This window comes from Mesoplodon bidens, assembly GCF_964165515.1.
Source record: "Mesoplodon bidens genome assembly, chromosome: 5".
In the NCBI taxonomy this organism is placed as follows: Eukaryota; Metazoa; Chordata; class Mammalia; order Artiodactyla; family Ziphiidae; genus Mesoplodon; species Mesoplodon bidens.
Genome location: NC_138161.1, coordinates 3,212,342 through 3,229,816, shown reverse-complemented (window position 1 = coordinate 3,229,816; position 17,475 = coordinate 3,212,342). Strand labels below are relative to the sequence as shown.

General features: G+C 56.7%; 1 protein-coding gene across 5 annotated transcripts; it reads right to left on the bottom strand.

Annotated features, from left to right (window-relative positions):
- Nucleotides 1-6,013: 6,013 nt before the first annotated feature.
- Nucleotides 6,014-17,318, bottom strand: SIK1 (salt inducible kinase 1). 5 transcript variants are annotated; one of them, XM_081234240.1, is made up of 14 exons: nt 17,178-17,318; nt 16,597-16,767; nt 15,999-16,115; nt 13,518-13,581; nt 13,207-13,368; nt 12,945-13,069; nt 12,727-12,850; nt 11,829-12,052; nt 11,443-11,592; nt 10,906-11,019; nt 10,570-10,786; nt 9,793-10,068; nt 8,868-9,099; nt 6,014-8,394 (listed from the first exon to the last, which is right to left on the bottom strand). In XM_081234240.1, the coding sequence occupies exons 2-14, from the start codon at nt 16,750-16,752 to the stop codon at nt 8,010-8,012; spliced, it is 2,346 nt and encodes a 781-aa protein (XP_081090366.1). In that variant the 5' UTR covers nt 16,753-16,767; nt 17,178-17,318; the 3' UTR covers nt 6,014-8,009. The 5 variants fall into 5 exon arrangements, with proteins under 5 accessions (XP_081090366.1, XP_081090365.1, XP_081090367.1 ...); XM_081234239.1 differs by having other exon boundaries at nt 10,906-11,029; nt 11,444-11,592; XM_081234241.1 differs by lacking the exon at nt 11,443-11,592 and having other exon boundaries at nt 10,906-11,029; nt 11,830-12,052.
- Between the last annotated feature and the right edge of the window lie 157 nt (nt 17,319-17,475).

The following is a 17,475-nucleotide window of genomic DNA, read 5'->3' as shown; positions in this document are numbered from 1 at the left end:
CTTAACAAGATAATGGGGGACAGCTCATAATGACAAAAGGGTCAATTCATCAAGACACAACAATCCTGAAATGCAGGTACTGGGTAAGAGAGAGCTTCACAACACATTATTGTAAAACTGAAAGAACAGAAAAAAGAGACAAATCCACACTATAATCCACGTGATCTCAACACTCCTCTCTTAGTGTGAATAGAAAAGAAGACAGAAAATCAGTAAAATGGAGGAGAATTCAACAGCAGCATCGCCCACCTTGACCCAACTGACGTTTATAATACACTCCACCCAACAAGAGCAGGACTCATGCCCTTCTCAAGAGCACCTGGAGCATTCACCAAGATAAACCACACTCTGGGCCGCAAAACAAGTCTCAATGAAATGGAAGGCATTGCTGAAGAGCCTACAGACAATAAAAGGATACTAACTTAATGTAACTTAAAGGACGAGAAATAAAGCCAACAACTCATTTGAAATGGACAAAGCCTTGAAAGACATAAACTCCCAAAGCTCACTCAAAGATGAAACAGAAAACCTTGACTAGTTCTAAACCTATAAATGAAATTGAACTTGTAATTTAAAACTTTCCCACAAAGCAACTCCAGCCCCAAGTGCCTTCACCGATGAATTCCAGCAAACATTTAAGGAAGAAATAATGTCAATTCTACACAAATAAATAGATTTGATACAATTTATCGAACTTGACAAGATGATTCTAAAATTTATACGGAAATGCAAAGGACCTAGAGAAGCAAAAGTAATTTAGAGAAAGAAGAACAAAATTAGAAGACGTACATTACCTAGTTTTATCAAGTGTCAATCTGTAATAATAAAAATAATCAAGGCAGCATGGTACTGCCATCAGATATACATGTAGATCAATGGAACAGAGTCCAGAAGTAGGTTCTTAAATTTATGACAAATGTGACCAATTAATTCAATGGGGCAAAGTAGAGTCTTTTCAATAAATGGTGCTGGAAAAATTGGATATCCATAGAGAAGAAATACACTTCAACTGCCATCCCAAAACATAGGCAAAAATCATCTCAAAGTGGATTGTAGATGTGGACAGAAACATTGAAAGTATAAAACGTCTAGAAGGGAGCAAGGGCATCTTCTTAACTTTGGGGTAGACAGAGCTTTCTTAGGACACAAAAAGCACTGACCATAAAAGATAACATAAGTCGTACTTCATAAAAATTAAAACCTTCAACTCCACTCTTCAAATGAAAAGCAAGCAAGCCACAGATGGGAGAAATATTCTCTGTGTGAGTGTGTGTGTACATACATATACATATATGCATATGTGTATTTGTGTGTATATGTACATACACATATACATCTATACACACATGTGACAAAAACTGATATGCAGAATATAGAAACAACTCCCACAACTTAATGAGAAGAATTCAAACAACCCATTTAAAAATTGGCAGACTTAAATACACTTGAAAAATAGGACAGCCGATAAGCACATAAAAAGTTGTTAAACATCCCCAGTCATCAGGAAAATGCAAAATGAAATCAGAATAGCCGACCTATTAGAATGGCTAAGGTTTTAAAGATTGACGCTACCAAGTGCTGGCAAGGATGCTGAGCACCCATAAATTCTGGGTGGGAATGTAAACTGGTGCAGTCACTTTGGGTGACAGTCTGACTGCTTCTTATAAAGCTAATAGCTATCATACGATACACACAGCCATCGCTTCTACCTGTCACCCAAGAGAAACAAAACCTATCCCCACAAAGACTCACACACAAACACTCATCATTTGCAGCACCATTTGTAATAGCCCCAAACTGGGAACAACCGGAGTGTCCCTCGACCGGTGAGTGGATAAACACACTCCCCTCTGGCCCATCCACACCGTGGAACTCTACCTGGCAGTGAAAGAGCTGAACTAGTGATGCCCACAACACCTGGGCGGGTCTGCTGGTAATTCAACTGAAAGCAGCCAAATGGAGAACATACACCGTGTGACCCACTCGTGGGAAATTCTAGGAGATGCAGACTAACCCACAGAGATGAGAGCTGGACCCAGGAGAGGGCCCGGGGGCTCTCCAGGTGATGAGAACGTGTGTACTGATTTTGGTGGCCGTCACACCGTCTGTGCCTTGTGGAAGCTCGTTGACTACACGACGGGGGCGTTTCACTGTGTGTCAGTCACAGCTGACTGGCTCTGGGGGCACCTTGTTTCTGGGGGTTTGCAGCCCCTGTTCTCCTCCCCGTCTTCAAACCTCAATCCAGTGGCAGCGGGAGCCCCGGGCTTTTCACATAACCCTTTGCTGCTGGAGGTGGACACACTCAGTGAAGGAGGAAAGATACCTTCTCCTGCGATTGAACCCCAAACCCCCCAAACCTGCTGGGGAAGTGCGGCTGGCCTGGAGCTCGTGGGCCTCATCCCAGCACACGGCCCTTCAAAGACAACGGAGGTAGAGCTGTCCCCAGAGCCTCCTGAGTGATGTGTCTATTTTTGACAGAAATCACCTTCAAATAAATGAAATGAGGATAATTAAAGAGTGAGTCAGACCGAGGCCCGGGAGTTCCCCTGAGGGGAGGGATTGAACATGCTCACTCTTTTTCTCCCCACCCCTCCCCCATCCCACCTCTCCCCCTCCCCACCCCTCCCCACCCCTCCCCACCCCTCCCCACCCCTCCCCCTCCCCCTCCACTGCCCTCCCAGCCTCACAGTAATCAGCTCAGATTCCAGGCCCCTCTGGTTTCCGCCCTCTTCTCTCACTGTGGACAGTAGCCCACAGAGCCAGACCTGGAAAACCTCAGGTGGGCCCACTAAGACATCTCCACCCTGGATACCCTTTTCAGGATGCCCTCTCAAGGTCAAAGGTCGTGCCGCAGGTTGGAGGTGCCCCCCCCCCCACCGTGCGCATCTGAAACTCCCCACTGTTATTCTGGAAGGAAAACTAATGGGCCAACACTTTTCCTTCCACCCCCAAGCGAGCCAGTTCCTCCTAGGTCAGGTTCAGTCCCCGCCTCGGGGAGAGATGAGCCCCGGCACCCCAGCCGGGAACCTCCCTCACTCTCCGACCCCTCCGACCCTGCCGTCCCTGCCGTCCGTGCCCCCTCCTCCCCCACAGAAGCGGCTCTCACTCCGAGGTGCCCAGAAAGGCTTCCTCCCAAAGCAGGGCAGGCTCTGGCACACACTGTCCCGTGGCCCAGCTGGGAGGGCGCCCCTAGCTCTGGGCAGTAAGAGTCACACCGACCACGGCAGCCGGCGCCTTCAGGGCGAGGCTTCCTACCTCTGCGGGAGGATTCAGTATTTTCAACACCAGCGTGGGGATGAAAGGGGGCCAAGCCTGGGCCCCCTGGCCCCCTGGCCCTTCCTCCCTGGTGGACACGTGCCCTCTGGCTGCGGCGACCCTGCAGGGACCCTGCGGGGCACTGCTGTGTTCCTGGGCGCTCCCGGTGTGCCTGGAGCTGTGCTAAGTGGTTCCCGGGGTGTTTAGTGGTCACACCCCCCTAAGGGGCATCGCGAGGCGTGATGCCCTGAACACGAGAAAGCCGACCAGAGTGCTGCCCCCACGCAGATGTGCAGTCGCGTGCTAAGGGACGTGCCAGAGCCTGGCTCGGCCCCGCCAGGAACGCACCCATCCACAGCATCAAATCCTCGCAAAACACCTGAGAAGGTGGATCGTCCAAGGTGCAGAAATGCTGGGAGAGCAAGACGCGGTGGCGGGGACTTGAGAAGACCCTCAACGCACCGTGAGCCTCGCTGAATCCCACGGCCACTGGCCTCCTGTTCTGGGGGACGGGAGAGTATCCGTGAGCAGATCTGTACGCCCAGGACAGAGTTCCGATATCCCGTGGGTCTACATGAGGCTCCCTGCTCCGGGCTCATCTCCAACCTGGGAACTCTAGGAAGTGTTACATAACGAGAACAATACCACCACCACCACCAATAATAATAACGGCACGCCACACCATCCGTTTGGAGGAAGCAAGCCAGCTCGAGAACAGGGGCTCACTCAGCTGCCGGCTCTTTGCCGAGGGGCCACGCGAGCCCGCCTGTGCTCGGGACCGTGGGAGTGGGAGTTGGAGGAGATATGAGGTCCCCACCAGGAGCTGAGCGTCTGGTTGGGAGCCAAGACACGGGCATGTCAAGTTATTGACACGGCGCAAACACGAAAGCCAAATATGTCAAGAGGTCCAGACGCATTTTGCTTGAGTTCTTCCTGGTTTATAAGACTCTCCGTCCCAAACAGTAAGCTGGATTTTCTGGATTTCCCTTTAAGTCTTCTCGACAGCAAGCCACAGGGCCTGAGTTCAGTGGCCGAGCCGGCCCCCTCCTAGGTGGGGGGACAGAGGTGCCAGGGCGCAGAGCCAGCTCCGTGGGCCACGCCCCAGGGAGGCCCGAGCACGGGGGTCCACTTGGGGTCGCTGAGCTCTCCTGGGGGCACGTCTGACCCGCCCTCCTGCTGGAAGCCGGCCTCACGGCTCAGTCACTGTGAACCTAGCTCCTGATCTAAGGTGCTAAAACTCTTCTTCAGCAAGCCCCCAAACTGCTGAGACTCCCCAGAAAACAGGGAGCCTTTTGCTGGGGGGACTCCTTTCCACGGCTGTGAGGACCCCCGCCGCTCAGTCCCTGTGCGCTGTCGGAAGGGCTCGGCATTTAAGCAACATGCACCGTTATTCCCAGAATGTGTGGAAACAGACTCTGAGCTTCCACGGGATTCCCCGTGGATCTAACCCTACGGCCGTCTCACTCGCTTGCCCACTCCTGGCCCCTGGAGCCCCTACTCTCCACGAGGAGGCTGCTGTCCACCTCTCAACTGTCCCCCTGAAAGAATCTTTCTTCTTTTCATTTGGGTTAAACACACATAAAATTTACAATCTTAACCATTTCTAAGTGTACATTTCGGTGGCCTTGGGTACATTCACGTTGTTGTGTAACCATCTGTTGTGTAACCAACATCTGTCTCTAGCACTTTCCCTCTTCCCCAGACTGAAACTCCGCCCCCATGAAACACTCCCTCCCGTCCCCCCCACCAGCCCCTGGCCCCCACCGTCCTGCTGTCTGTCCCTATGAATCTGGCTCCTCCAGGGACCTCACGTAAGCGGATCGTACAATATTTGTCCTTTTGTAACTGGCTTATGTCACTGAGCATAACGCCCTCGAGGTTCATCCGTGTTGTAGCAGGTGTCGGAATGTCCTTCCTTTTTAAGGCTGAACAAGATTCCATTGTGTGGGTGGACCACATTCTATTTATCCATCCATCCACTGGTGGATACTGGGCTGCTTCGACATTCTGGCCACTGTGAACATGCTGCCATGAACACGGGTGTACAGATACCTGCTTGAGACCCTACTCTCAGTTCTTTTGGGTCCATGCCCAGTACTGGGATTGCTGGATGATATGGCCCTCAGTTAACTCTCTAAGGACCTGCAATACTGGTTTCCACGGCAGCTGAACTTGCCCACAAGCAATGCACAAGGGCTCCAATTTCTGCTTCCTTGCAAACACTTTTGTTTTTTTGATAACGACCATCCGAATGCGTATGAAAGGGTTCAAGAATTTTTTAATCAAAAAAGATCTACCAGGCATCAAAATGAAGAGAACCCTTTGGTCTCCTGGCAGCCCCATCTGCCCTATTGCTAGAAGGTGGTGATGCCAACTTGAAAAGACCAGGAACTAGTTTGGCTGTGAGATTCTTCCAAAGCCCTGATTTCTGGGTGGATTCAGAGAACATTATGGGTGAAGAGTGAAGCGTGAATGGTGCCCTGGGAGGGGAGGAACCAGCTGAAAACACACCTGGGTGTCAAGACATCCAGCGATTAGCAGAGCTGCCACCTGGGAAGGGGTCTGAGCGCCAGCGGGCCTCCCGCCCCCACCCCGAGCGCCCGTCCCTCCTAGCGGGTCGGGGCTTGGGCCTGCAGCTCAGCTGAGCGCGGGAGCTGGCACTGCTTGGCCCTCTTCTCCAAGACCTGAAACTCATCGAACCTGGAGGAAGCGGCTCGGAAGGAAGGAGCCCCCCACAGAGAAGAAGCCGGGGAAGGAGTCAAGGTTTCTTCCCCAAATGTTTTATTTAAATATTAAATTAAAAAACATACATCCACTAATCATTTGGCATACATTTCTCATGTGAACATAAGAAATAAAATAATTAATTCCATTATGGTAAAAAACCCAAACTATGTACATCTTCATCGGATGGCGTGGTGCCTTGGGACAGGCTGCCGCGTCCAGTCCGCGGGACAGCGCTGCTGAGAAACCCGCAGCACACGTGTCGCAAACACCGGACACAACACGACACACGTCTGACGGTGACGGGAGGAAACCGCTGAGAGTAAAGTGCTTGTCATGGTTCTGAGGCCTTTGATCAGTGGCGTTAGAACAGGTGCGTTAAGGAGGGAAGCGGCCTCGGGGGAGTCGACGGTGCCTCCAGAAGGTGGAGGCCCAGGCTGGCGCCCCGGGGCCTCCGGCGCTCTCCTGGCCCAAGCCTTCCCAGTCACGGGAGGCTTTGGTGACTGCTTGGCAGCCAGGTGCAAGGACAGTGCTTTGTCCCACTCCTGGACACAGCTACAGAGCAGCGGCGGCGGGGCCGGCAGGAGCTAGCCACACGCACAGACCCGGGCCACCTCCCCGGCCTCTGGGGACCCGGCAATCTTTGGCTTCTACACGTGCCACCTTCCTGGTTCGGCATCACCTGGGCCTAACACTGCAGGCTGTGAGAGCCGACACGAGCTGAAGGCACCTGCGCTGGTAAAGGGACGGCGCTGACTGGCCACAGGGATGGGGAGGGACGGTCCTCCTGCTCAGTCCAGCAGCCTCTGACGGACCAAGCCACCACCTGAGTTCACCTGCCAGGTGAGCGTGCGCCTGGTCTGCTTCCTGCTGGCCCCGCCTCCACACGGACCTGGTGCCAGAGCTTTGTTACGTTACCAGAGAGGGAAGTTCAAACCAGGAACACAAAAACGTAGTAAAAAGTATAAAAAATAAGTAGTGTATGTTTGTCTCCTATGTATATACATGTACAGTATTCGCTTTAAAAAAAGAACAAAGCTTGAACAGCACTGACCTGACCCCTCACTTCATTTTCCTAAAACGAAGGCCCACCAAGCGCAGGGCCTGGACAAGGTGGGCCGTCCCCCGACCGCAAGCGGCCCATCCCTGTCCGTCCCAGCATCACAGAATTGCCATATTGCACGATCCCCCCTTCACCCCAAGTCAGTTGTTCTTTTTGGACCCTGATAATGAAATGCATAAAAACTTAATTAGCAGCGGAAATAAGAGGTGCAGGAGGAAGAGACTTCCCCAGCTCCCTCGGAGGTGCCCTGGGGCTCCAGGCCAAGTGACCGGGGCAGGGGGTGGAGAGCCCCCACCTCACGGTCACCCCACCCCACCCAGGTTCCTCTTTGCAGCCCCTCCGAAGAATCCTGGAAAACCAGCTCCCGAGCAGTTTATAAAACGTCTCCTCTAAAATAAGAAAAACTATCCTCTGGGCTCTGATTTCAGGGCAGAGAATTCCAAGAATTTATAGATTATCTTCTCTCAGGCTGGACGTTAGAGCTTTTCAAGAACTGATACGTAAAGCAGAAAGTTCACAGTTTTCAAGTGAAGCATAAGTGTTCCAGGAAGTGGAGAATTGTGAACTAAAAAAACCCACTAACACATGCACGCGCACACACACGCAATGGGGACGCACGGCTCACACCACGGCTTCCTGGGGGCAATCGGCGACCCCCGCCCCGTGACCCCGACCACAGCGCTGCCAGCTCCACCCGCTGCCCTCCTCCCGCTTCCCGTCCACCCGCCCCAATGACAGGCCCCTGGATTATTATTTTTCTTCAAAAAGTTTCTAGTCCCTACTCGGAGTTACAGTTGCTCAGTGCAAGGGGAAAGAAAAAAAAAATCAAACAAAAAATAAACTAAAAAGCCAAAACACCAAACGTATTGCTTGTTTTCCTGCTGAAAAGTTCTTGGCTTTGAGTCCGGAAACGTCTTCACATACTCTGAAATTATTGCTTCGAGAAGTCACAGCCCGGCCGGGCCCCTCACTGCACCAAGACGAAGGTGCCCGGCGGGCCCGAGGTCAGGTCCTCCATCTCACAGTCCCCCTGGGGCAACCCCGTGGGCTCCAGGCTCGGGGACAGCGTGGCGAAGCGTGGCCGGGGGGCCGCGGCGGCAGGGCCGGGGGCCGTGGAGCTGCTAATGCGCAGGTGGGCATCCAGGAGCTGGGCGGCCGACGCCACCGGGGAGCCCCCGGCCTGCAGCAGCGGGGACGGCAGCAGCAGGCTGGGCCCCAGCCCCAGCTCCTTCTGCAGTCCCGACACGAGGAGGGGGCCATCGCAGGGGGCGAGGACCCGCGGGGCTGGGGGGGGCTGCGCGGCCGGCTGGCAGCCGGGTGGGGCCGCCGGGTGGTGCTGTAACTGGAGCAACCTGTCCAGGCCGAGGGACAGGGAGGGCAGGTCAGCGATGGCCGGCGCGCGGCTGCCCCCGCCACCCGGCCAAGCTCCCACACGATCGGGTTTCCACCCGCCAGGGCTGGAGGGCCCGCCCCGTGGAAGTACGGGCTGGAGCTGCTCGGAACACGCCACTCTGGGCGTGACTCATCCCCTGAGCAATTCCTGGCATTTCATTCCCCGTCTTGCTTTCGTAGCAGCTCAGAGATGCCAACCAGACGTGACATTCTTACCCGCCGCCCCCTCCCTCCCCAACTGCGGGCCGATGCTCCCCACCCCCGCCCCCCAGCTACTGGGAAGGAGGCGCACAGATCTCCCCCAGCCTGGGCAGGGCGGCGCTTGTCTGGTTATGTGCAGAAGCGGGGGCTCAGGGGGTAAGGCCACTCAGAAAATCCCAAGCCACATGAGCCCTGCCCGGGCCCCAGCACCAGTGCCAAGCAGGCGTCTTACCTCTGCTGGTGCAACACCTCCTCCAGCAGGCTCCTGCCCTCCCGGCCGCCGGTCCCGCCGCCGTGCAGGCCCAGGCTCTGTGCGGGCAGCTGGAAGGCGCTCAGGCCGCCCCTCGAGGTCCGGCTGGAGGAGGGCTGGCACACCTGGCGAGCCAGCCCCTTGATCTTGTTCAGCCCCAGAAAGCCTTTGGTCCTTGCGTTCTTCCTCAGCTGCTGCCGAAAGGCTTTCAGCCCTGGGGACAGGCAAAGTCAACAGGTATACGGACCCGTCCACCAGCACTGGCCTGACGGCCCGTCGCTTGCTGGGGCTTCCAGACAGTGGGGAGGAGTATGCGGGGCCAAGTGGCGTGAACGTGGTGGGATGAGGGGACCCGCACGCCTTCCTACAGGGTCAAGGGGCCTCCTGGTCACCCCATCACTTCATGACAGCCCCTCTCCTGGGGCTGGGACATCAGTCTCTTTTGGGGTTTGGTTTGGGACAGCAGTTCCAGCCCTGAAGAAGCACACGTCTGGGCAGACAGTGGATCCTTCGTGGAAGGAGGGCGCGAGCAGTGCAGGGGCCTCGGGAGGGGGCTGGGGCCCCACAAGCCCTGGGAGGTGCCAGGAGAGCCCGGCCGCCAAGTACGGGCTGCCTTTGTGGCGGGCGCCTCCCTGACCATCCTCCTCCAAGCCAGGAGCTGATGCCCGCCATCCAAGCATCTCTTGGGCTTTTAGGACCAGCTACTAGAGGCCATGTGAGCCCGTCCTAGAAGCCAGGGCGTCTAGAAGCCGGGCAGCAGCTTCGGCCTGCCCAGGGAGCACGGCTGCTCCACCAGGACCAGCTAGAAGAGGGGGATGCCACCTGCCATTAAGGACAAAGTGATGCCCCCCGGGGTGCACACGGGTCTCCCGGGGAAGGCAGAAGTGGGCGCGAAAGGGGAAGTCACCTTGAGTGAGAGAGGTGTCTGACGCCCTCCGGCCCTCCTGGAAGCTGACGGGGAGCAGGGCGGCTCCTCCCAGGGCCCCCTGCGCCTGCAGCACAGGGGTGGCGGACTGGGTCCCCAGGAGTGGCGAGGCCAGTCTGAGCGGGGAGCAGGCGTTCAGCAGCCCCTGAGCAACCAGGTGTCCGCTGAGCCCAGCCAGGCCGTCACCCGCAGAGGTCAGGCAGCTGTCGGAGTTGGTGCCTTCGGAAGGACTGGCCGCGGAGGGTGAGACGACGATACCTGCAGAGCAGCAGGTGCTGCTGAGGCCAGGCGCACCCGGGGACGCCCGACACCCTTCGCAGCAAGTCCAGGTGCTCTGGCCCCGGAACTTCGCGCCTGCTGCGGCGTCTCCCTGGCCCTCAGATGGCCCGTGGCCCACTGACGGGGCTGACAGCTGTACCCTCCCCACCCCTAGCCTCAACTCTGGGGGTAGGAAGTCTGCGACGGCCAGACGCCCCCAGAGTCCAGGGAGCCTCGACGGCCAGCACCACGGGGCTGGGGGCGCGGCTACAGCCAACAGGTGGCGCTTGGACCCGGGACACAGAGGGGCCTGGGCCGAGGACCTGCCTTGCTGGCCCCTGGGGGCAGCTAAACCCCACGCTGTCCCTGCCACTCAAGGGCCACCGGCGAGGTCTAAGCATGGTCCACGTGGCCTCGGGCGCTTCAGGAATGGCAAACCTGAAGACGCTGCCCGTCACAGCCCACCCGCCGGGCGTGTCCCTGACCCACGGGGATGCTTACATGGAGGGACGCGCGGGGAGAAGCAGGTGGAGACCTCGGCCAGCGTGTGTCTCCGGCCGGTGCTGCCAGGCAGGGGCCCCCGTGCGTCCTGCTCCTCGTCCAGGCCCGGGCCCCGCCTGGCCTCCTCGCTGATGGCCGTATCCAGCAGGCTGCTGGGGGAGACGGAGCGCCGCCGGCACACCCCGCGGCACCCGGTGTCCACAGGGAAGAGCAAGGGCTGCGGGGACACACGCAGGCCGGTGACCCCAGCGCTCCGTGAGGCCCGGCCCGGGGCGTCACCGCCGCTGGGAACCAAGTGGGCCCACCCCGGACACCGCCTGCGAGGTGCTCACACACCTGCAGAGAGCCGCGGAGGCCACAGTCCATCTCAGCCTGCAGGACGGGCTGTCCCAAGGTCTGGGGCTGCGCGCAGAGCAGGGCGGAGCGGGAAGCGTCACCGGGGGGGCCTTCCTGAGGCACCGGGGGGCCAGCAGATGAGGACAGAGGCCGTGAGGGACAGAGGCAGGGACGACTGCCAGCGACACAGCACCGCGGAACAGACCAGGCTGGCTCCCCTCTGAGTTAACAGGCGTCAGCCGCCAGCTGTGGGCTCAGGACACGTGTGTAGCCCCCTCCAGCGCCTCGCTGTGTGGGGTGACCAGGGGGATCGGCCGAGTGGTGGCACCAGGGGCCTGACCCCCAGCAGAGCGGCTGGCACCCCCCCTGCCCCGCTTCACACGGGACACTCCACCAAGTGCCTAATGGCAGGGGGTAGGTGACCTGGGGGCTCCGCCCGCGTGCCCTCCCAGGCATGTCCGAGCAGGGGACTCCTAACGTGGGGACACAGTCTAGGGCAGAGACACGGGGCTGGGTGTCGAGGGCGCTGCCCCTCACCTCAAATCCGCTGAGGTCCGCGCTCCGGGGCCTCTGTTGCCAGGCGTGGCCGGGGCGGGCCGGCGGCTGGGTGAGCCGCAGCTCCCTCAGCCGCTCCAGGAGGAGGTAATAAATGGCAGCGAAGTGGTTGTAGCTGCTGTTCTGCAGCGACTGCGCACAGAGAAGCGGGGTCAGAGCGCGGCCGGCGGGCGAGCCCCCTGAAGAGCCCGCTCCCGCGCTGTGCTGGGGTGGCCGAGGAGACCCTTTCCCGCGGGCGAGCCGCCCTGCGATCAGCCGCGCGCCCATTTTAACCCGGCTGGCGAGCGCCTGCTTCCCCCGTTCAGCGCCCCCCGACCCCCGACCGGGAAGGCGCACCCTCCCCACGGCAGGCCAGGCCGGCGGCACACCTCCACGGTCCTCTGCCGGTCCACGCCCAGCGTCTGCATGATGCCCAGCGCCTGCTCGTCATAGCTGCCCAGGCTGGAGGCGTAGCCGAGCAAGGAGAAGACCGGGCAGGTCGGCTGCCGCAGGGCGGGGTCGGCCTGCATCCACCTGTGCTGCCAAATCTGGCTGATGGTGATGCGCTTGGTGGGGTCCACTGCCAGCATGCGGCGGATCAGCGTCTCGCAGTCTGGGGGGCAAGGGAGGCGCACTGAGCCCGCAAGGGCCTCCTGAACGCGCGTGCCCACCGCCCAGCTGGGTCCCTGCAGGGGACATGGCTCCCCTGCACGTGGAGAGCAGACAAGTGACCATCCCAAAGAACACTGAGGCCGGGAGCGGTGGCCTGGGTGGCACAGACCCGCCGCCAAGGAGGGCCACGGGTCGAGGGATCAGGTTCCCTGGGGAACGTGGTCCTAATGTTCAGCACACCAAGCACCACCTAGACTCCCCTACCCTGCTGTGACCAAGCATGTGAGGAAGCAGCTGTCCAACACCTTCCACAGTGGAAGAGAAAAGCACAGTGTGGGAGGGGTGAGACTCAGGGGACAGGGCCAGCACCCCGAGTGTTGTTGCTGGGCCCCCAGCCAGCTTCGCAGCAGCCTGCATAGGCATCAGCTGGCCCTATAAGTAGGGCACAGAAAAAGCAGCCAGTGGGTTGGGATTCTCTCGCAGGCATCTAGTAAACAACCCACAGTGACATGGGACTGGCTCCCAGGCCCGATGGCAGACTCAGAAGATGGTCAAGCAGGCATTTCAGGAAATAAATTCCTCCTCCTCCCCCCAAAGTCTCATCCTGGTTACCCAACAGCTCGGGCAGCAGGCTGGTGACCGCACCCGCCCACAGGAGGCCGGGCACTCACCTACCTCGAGACATGAAGAAGGGGATGCGGAACCGGCCCTCCAGCACCCGCTGCCGCAAGGCTGGCAGGCTAGGCCCGTCGAAGGGAAGAGACCCGCAGACGAGGACGTACAGCACGACGCCCAGGCTCTGAGGAGGACCAGACTTGAGTCAGCGCCTGCGCCCCGGCACCGGTGCCCCCTGAGCACCTGCACCCCCCAGGCACTGCACCAGTGGCTCCTACCCAGATGTCCAGCTGGGGGCCTTCGTACTCCTTCCCCTCGAAGACCTCCGGGGCTGCGTACGGGGGGCTCCCACACCACGTGGACAGAGGCTCTCCTGGCTTATAGAAATTCCCAAACCCGAAATCTGAGAGACAAGGAAACAGGCGATGAAGTTGCGGTGCAAATGGCAGGGCCGCAGTTTCAAAGGCTCGTGCAATACGGCGCGGGGCCCCTCGCCGGCACGCACCTCCCTCCTGCTGGGCGCACTCCTGGGCCCCTCACCTGCCAGCTTGATGTCCATGTTGCCATCCAGCAACAGGTTCTCGGTCTTGAGGTCCCGGTGGACGATGTTATGGCTGTGGCAGTACTCCACAGCTGACAGAATCTGCCAGAACTTCTTGCGGGCTTCACTCTCGCTCAGGTGCCCGGTGGAGGTCAAGTAATCTGAGGAAGGACAGAAAGAAGCTGGAGCCCCAGATCCAAAGCCCCGGCCGTCGCCTGGGGCACAACGAGAGGACACTGGGGAGACCCCAACACTGGAGGGCCATCAGGACATTGCCTTCCAACAGATACTAAGAATCAGCATGGCTTACCAAACATTTCTCCATTTTTTGCGAATTCGGTGACAATGTAAAGCATATCCTTTGTTTCCATAACCTAAAAAAATAAAGACCTAACGTTTAACCACATAAAGGGAACATGCCAACGGTATAAATAATCTACTTGAACCCCAGTAAATTTTTAACTTCTTCAGAATGAGCATGTTCGTTATTTTACAAAAGGAAAGAAAAGCAAATCTTCCGCAATAAAGAGACAAAGGGGATCCCTATTCAGAAAAAGGTTTTTGAAAATCAGAGGTGAGTTCCTCACTAACCTATCCATCCTGATACACCTCTCCTTCCCCAAAATATCTGCTTGTATCGGAACTCTCCTCTATGGTATTTTTAACTCACTTTGCCTCACCCAGAGTGAAGGCTCTGCAGGCCCCAGCAGTAAAAGAGATGGCAAGCATTCTGTGGGGCCTTTCTTCTAGAAGCCTAACAGGCAACAGATTATCCAAGCCAGGGCCGGCACGAGCTGAATAATAGATAACAAATTCCCCGCCCCACTTGCGTTACTGACCTGACACCGTAGGCTGTGAGAGGCCGGCTTTGCCAGGTAAGCTACAAAAGACTCCTCTCCGTACAGCCAACTCCTCGGCGTGTGTGTCAATAGCAACAGCCAATGTCAAACACACCTTAAAGTTTCGTTTACTGACCGAGAATTTTATTTCACATTGAAAAAAAATTTTAAGATTTTAAAACATAACTAATTAAGAAACGAGGTCAAATTCAAATCTTTGGTACTGAAAGGAGTAACGCAAACTCATGTCTGTATTTTAAAATATTTCAGAGGGAGACAGAGAGAATACATCTTTACAGAAAAAGATCTCTTCAGGGTTCAAAATATAGTTCTTCCTTTAAAAAGGCACTTTAAAGACAACTGCCTTGAGCCACAAATCTAACAAGAAAAGCAAACACAATGCAGTTTCGCTACACTTGTAACTACCCTTGGCCTGGACATGTGTGCTAGAGTGACATGTTGTAAGTTTAGCCCTTTTCTCAGTTTAAAAGAGAGACGGAGGAAGAATTAAGAGTCAACGTGTTTGAAGTTTAAAAAAAAACCTCGAGGAAAGAGCTGAGGCGTCTCGCGGAGGTTCTGGGGACCGGGCCAGCTGGATGAAAGTTAGACACTAGTGTCAAAACCAGAGCCGCTGCTACCCACTGAACCCTGCCTCCAAACAGTTAAAGCAGCTCATGGAGTGATGAGAAAATTCCCCCCCAGAAAAGACCTCGACCGTCTGGCTCACTGGGCTCCTCCCGCACAGGTCAGCGGAGGACAGGAAGATGAGGGAAGCTCTGGCTCATCCCCGCTGTCAAAGTCAAAGACAGACAGGCTTCAGCCCACTCCTGTGGAAACAGGCTGGGCACATTGCTCAGGCACTGACATCAGTGACCATGGAGGAAACATCTTATCTCGGCCTGACTCAAAAATGACAACAGAAACAAAACACGAACTGGAGCGCACGTGACTCGATCTCGGCACTTAACGATGCTGAGTAAACTGTCATTAGAGGAACACGAGCCCCATGACTCCACCTCATCCTTCACCGTAACCCAGGGCAGCAGCCTCCCCGGGGGGTCACTTCAACCTCAGGCCTCTCCCCTGCCACACTGTACAGCTTCGCCTTGCCAAGGGCACACACACATCCCCACACCGTCCCATATTCATCTCGGATCCACAGGGTTTCGTGAGAATCGTCAAAAGGAACTTATATCCAACACAACTGGGAGTAATATCAAACATGTGCAAAGAACGTATCCTTCTGCAAGTAGACCCGATTTCATTTTGCAGAAGCACCTGGCTAAGTAAGAGATTCCTTTGCTGTCCCAATTAAATCAGCACTTAGTTTCCAAAGATACAATTTATTAGTTTCAACGGAAGAACAAAAAGTCACAAAGCAAACCAACAGATGGACAGGGTGAGGCATGTTCTTAAAGCAGATTAGATGGCAGCTTCCTTCTGCTCACAGAGCAGCAAAGGCACCTCATCTCTCCGTTTTTGATGGAAGGGTTGAAACGGGATAGACACATGCTCACTGCAGCCTTTGCGCAGATAAGTCTACGAAAACTGGTAAGAGCAGCTGGTTTTAAAGATTAATAATTATCTGCAAAGGCAGAAGAGTCTAGTTTCACTCAGATTCGTCCCTTCACACTAAATGGTTGACTTACAGCAATGCAGAGATCTAGTTGTTTGTTTTCATAGTAAATTTAACAACCGACCTCCACACATTCAAAACTGGAATGAGTAACACTACCAAACAAAACTTTAATGAAGCAAATCTGAGTTATGATCCAACAGCAAGAAAATAACTGCACAGCTTACAAAAGTCAATCTGTTCACCTTATACAATCAACCCCGACTCCTACAAACACCCCAAAAGAGAGACAACCTTCAGAGACTTAAGTTGTTGAAAATATAAAAATGATACACTTTGCCAGAAGTAACAGTGGAAGGCAAACTTGAGTCCTTACCTGATAAAGCTTTATGATATGAGGATGATTCAGAAGCTTCATGATCTGAACTTCACGATATATTTTTTCCAAATTGCTTGAATCTAATCGTGTCTTGTCGATTATTTTTATTGCAACCTACAAATTTTTAATAGATAAAGGATATTTTGTTTGAAAAAGAAAACCCCTCTCATTTAAGCTAATTTACACATTTCATTTTCTGTAGGTTAATTTCTAAAACACTTTATGTCCCCAAAGGTCACAAAAAGTTAGGGAGGAAAATAATGAAAGTAACCATTAATATTACTTAAAAAGTCAAAGATCAATAAATGTCCTACGTCTCTGCAGGCTCACTTTACAGGGCTCCAGCTGCACTCCTAGGTTATTTGCTCATTATCCTCCTTGCTGTCCCCCAATATTTGTACAAATTATGCATAATCATAATATAAAGCATTTTTTTCCTTTTCCAAACTAAAAACTGTCAGCGTTTAGACATTAGGACGAAGGACCCCACAAGCAGGGATTCCACCAGCTTCCCCTGCTCCGGGGAGGGGGGGTGTCCACCCGCAGAGGGTGCACCCCGGGAGGGTTCACCCCGGGGTCCCGCCGCCCCACGCACCTGCGTTTTGGTAACTCGATGCCGGGCCAGCTTCACCACCGCGAAATTGCCCTTGCCCAGGGTCCGCTCGATGTCGTAAAAGCCCACCCGGAGAGGTTTCTGCTGTCCCTGGCCCGAGCCCGCGGGGGCCGCGCTCAACTCCGACATGATCACCATGGCTCCGGGCCGCACCTGCGGGCGGGGGGCGCGCTCAGCTCGGCGCCGGCCGGCCCGAGCCCAGGGCCCCCGGCCCGCCGGGCGCGCGGACCCGCTGCCGCCCGCCCCCGCCGGCGACCGGCGCCACAGCGACCCCGGATTCCGGGAGCCCCGCGGGGCGTGCGCCCCGCTCCCACGCCCGCCGCCCGCGCTCGGCTCGGCTCGGGCTCCCGGTCCCAAGCCCTGCGGGGCGCGTGGATCGCCGCTAGCCCTCGGCTCCGTCCCGAAACCCGGACCCCCGCTCCCACGCCCCCCTCACGCCGCTCGCCTCACCACAGAGCGGAGCCAGGCGGCGGCGCCCCAGCCCGCGACCCCAGCGCGCGCACCTGCGGGGCCGCGGAGCCCGCAGCCCCGAGCCCAACAGCGGCCGCCTGCCCGCGCCTCACCTCCGCCGCCCTCGGAGCGCCGAGGTCGGGACGCCGCTCGCTCCGCGGCCCCCGCCGCCCGCTCGGCCGCTCGCGCTGCCCGGCCACCCGCTGCTCCGCCGCCTGCCGCCCGGGCCGCGCCGCATGTCAACTCTGAGCCGAGCGCCGGGCTCTCTGGCCGCACGCGCCGCCAGCCCCGCCCTCCCGTCCCGCCCCGGTCCGCCCGGCCACGCCCCCACCACGCCCCCACGCCGCCGGCCCCGCCCACGCCGCCGCCGCCGGATTGATACATCCCCATTGACGTCCTTTTGACGCCGGA

Coding starts and splice junctions, on each gene's coding strand:
- SIK1 (XM_081234239.1), bottom strand. CDS start 16,752: ATGGTGATCATGTCGGAGTTGAGCGCGGCCCCCGCGGGCTCGGGCCAG. Junction 12,053..12,726: donor CCCCTTCTTCATGTCTCGAG/GTAGGTGAGTGC, acceptor CTTGCCCCCCAG/ACTGCGAGACGCTGATCCGC. Junction 8,395..8,867: donor GAGGTGTTGCACCAGCAGAG/GTAAGACGCCTG, acceptor CGGCCTGGACAG/GTTGCTCCAGTTACAGCACC.